This window comes from Cyprinodon variegatus, unplaced genomic scaffold, assembly GCF_000732505.1.
Source record: "Cyprinodon variegatus isolate N-32 unplaced genomic scaffold, C_variegatus-1.0 Scaffold447, whole genome shotgun sequence".
Classification (NCBI taxonomy): domain Eukaryota; kingdom Metazoa; phylum Chordata; class Actinopteri; order Cyprinodontiformes; family Cyprinodontidae; genus Cyprinodon; species Cyprinodon variegatus.
Genome location: NW_015150900.1, coordinates 552,854 through 555,211, shown reverse-complemented (window position 1 = coordinate 555,211; position 2,358 = coordinate 552,854). Strand labels below are relative to the sequence as shown.

Below are 2,358 nucleotides of genomic sequence, written 5' to 3'. Positions count from 1 at the left end.
TCCATCGAGGAACAAAACTTTTCTTAAAACTTAAAAAGAAATTAGTCATGTGGTCATTCATTTAAGGGAGTCATAACCTGATAATCTGACTTCTTTAATGTTTAAACAAATGTTAATGTTAGACTTCAATTAAAACCTACCAGACAATCTGTTGTATGACAGTTTTTTTTTTTTTTCATGTGGGGTAGTTGTGCAAACCAGAAAAGCTCACAAGAGATCCTCCTCTTTTACTGACATCAAAACTGGAAGGATGTTAACATTAGCCTTCTTTGCTATCTCCACTCCCATCTATATTCTACCAAAAGGGGTGATTGCAACAACCAGGGATTTACCTGTAGGCAGTTAGTAAGTGTTGCTGCTTGTGTAACTTTTTATCTATTGTGTGTAAGACTTGAAAATAAAGCACGGTAAACTCCTAATGTTGCTAAGCTACATCCATATGGCTGTGCATACAAAAGTCTATGTCTAGTGCGAACCCTAGAAATAAAAAATTGTATAAAAAGGGGTCTGAATGAGCTCCATTTAATTTTTTTCCTCCAAAAACAATTAAACATGAATTTAATGTTAATTTCAAAATTATTGTATGAGGATTTTTTTTTACAAAATATAAAACCCAAAGAAGTTTAAATTAAATATCTTTTTATTTTTGCAGATTATGACTTCATACATCAACACAGTCTACTAGATATTCACCCCCATCAGGTTGACTGGTCTATTGTGGTATCTCTTTGAAATGTCGGCTTCAATCTGCAGAGACAAATATTCAACAGTTAGGTTACAGAGAAGCTTGAGGATATAATTTGTTTTGCAGTTTACTGAGTATCACATTCATATTCTTGAACAAATATCTGATTTTCTGTGGCCTCCCCACTGGGAAAGCACCAAAAGAACCCCTGTGAACATAAATAAAAGTGAAAGTAATCCAATACCAGTTTCTGGAGTTCGCGGGTGCATCCTGCCAGCAGGTCAACACGAGGCTCCAGTCTAGACTGTTCCTGAAGGGCTTCTTGCCTTTTCTCAGCCATTGTAGCAGCTTTCAGCACCAGAATATCTGCTTGCTTTAGCTTCTGCCTCAGCATTTCTGACACACGCTCAACATACCTGAAAATACAGACAAAAAAACACAAGAAAAAAATGTATCAAACAATGAATTAACCGTTTTTAAGCTGTATAAGTGAAGCTGTTAAAACATCCATCTAAAATCACTTTATCTGAATTAAAAGACAGATTTCAATCAAAGAGGGTTGAACATATCAGTGTCTTCATGTGTTTGCAGAGGAAACCACTAAAAGAAAACACAAAGAAATCACTGCTTCACATAAATGTCTTCAAGGGCAGAAAACAACTGCTATCAACACTCCACCTGGAAGAAGAAGCAGATAAGATTCAGCTGCAGTGTAAGAAACCTGCATAACAATCAGGACTGACTCATCTTTAAGTGTTGCTCATCCGGAACTCGCTTGATATAGACAGGAGCTGGACCGACTCCTTCAATGCATCAAAACATAAACCTTACACTGTTTTTAGTCTATAAACACATCAACCCACCAAATGTATTTTGATTCTCATCTTTTTATGTTAAAGAAACTCCTTCTTTTCCGAACACACGGCTTTACGATCAACCAGAAGGAGTTCCGCACATATATATTGCGATATAATATATCTGACTTTTTAAACAAAGTTTTTTTAAATGCCACAATAATCACATTTAATTAATTTTAATGCCAATTAAGGCCTTAATTTAAAAAATAATAATTTAATGACTTTTTATTATTTTTAATGACCCGCGGAAACCCTGCAAATTTTGTGTTGTATTCAAAACAACATAGTTTAAATAAACTGCAGCACATTTTTTTATGTTTTATTGCCCTAATTTCATATTCTACATACAAATGTTAAGCTGGAACTTAATTACATACCTTTTCTGGATGCAGAGCTTCTGTTAATGTGATAAAACCATGTGATATGTTCATAGATCAGTAACCATGTAGAAGGGAATGTGGACTAGGGCTGAAACAATCAATCGGATTAATAGCAATTAATCGATTATTGAAATACTTGTCAACTAATTTAGTAATCGATTAATTGTTAACTGTAGTATCGAGACCCTAAAAGATGCCTTTAGCTGACAGAGCAACAATAAATATACAAAAAGTGTAAAAAAAAAAAAAAAACAATAAAAAAAAAAAGTTTTTACCTTTAAGATATAAAAACTTTTCCGTCTGTCAATATGCTCTATCCAGAACTCCTCAAGTGGAACGTTTTCAGTTTCACCTGGTTTAATTTTGTAAAGTCTTCTTTAAAGAACCTTTGGCTATCCAATAATTAATCAATTAATCAAACAAAATAATCGACAGA

General features: G+C 33.7%; 1 protein-coding gene across 1 annotated transcript in view; it reads right to left on the bottom strand.

Moving 5' to 3' along the window:
• Positions 1–642: 642 nt before the first annotated feature.
• The window catches only part of cdk5rap3 (CDK5 regulatory subunit associated protein 3), an 11,991-nt gene continuing 10,275 nt past the window's right edge, over positions 643–2,358 (bottom strand). The window contains exons 13-14 of the mRNA XM_015389088.1: positions 930–1,101; positions 643–747 (exon numbers count right to left, since the gene is read on the bottom strand). Coding sequence (XP_015244574.1) covers positions 682–747; positions 930–1,101 — 238 coding nt within the window. The 3' untranslated portion in view covers positions 643–681. The remainder of the gene's footprint in view (positions 748–929; positions 1,102–2,358) is intronic.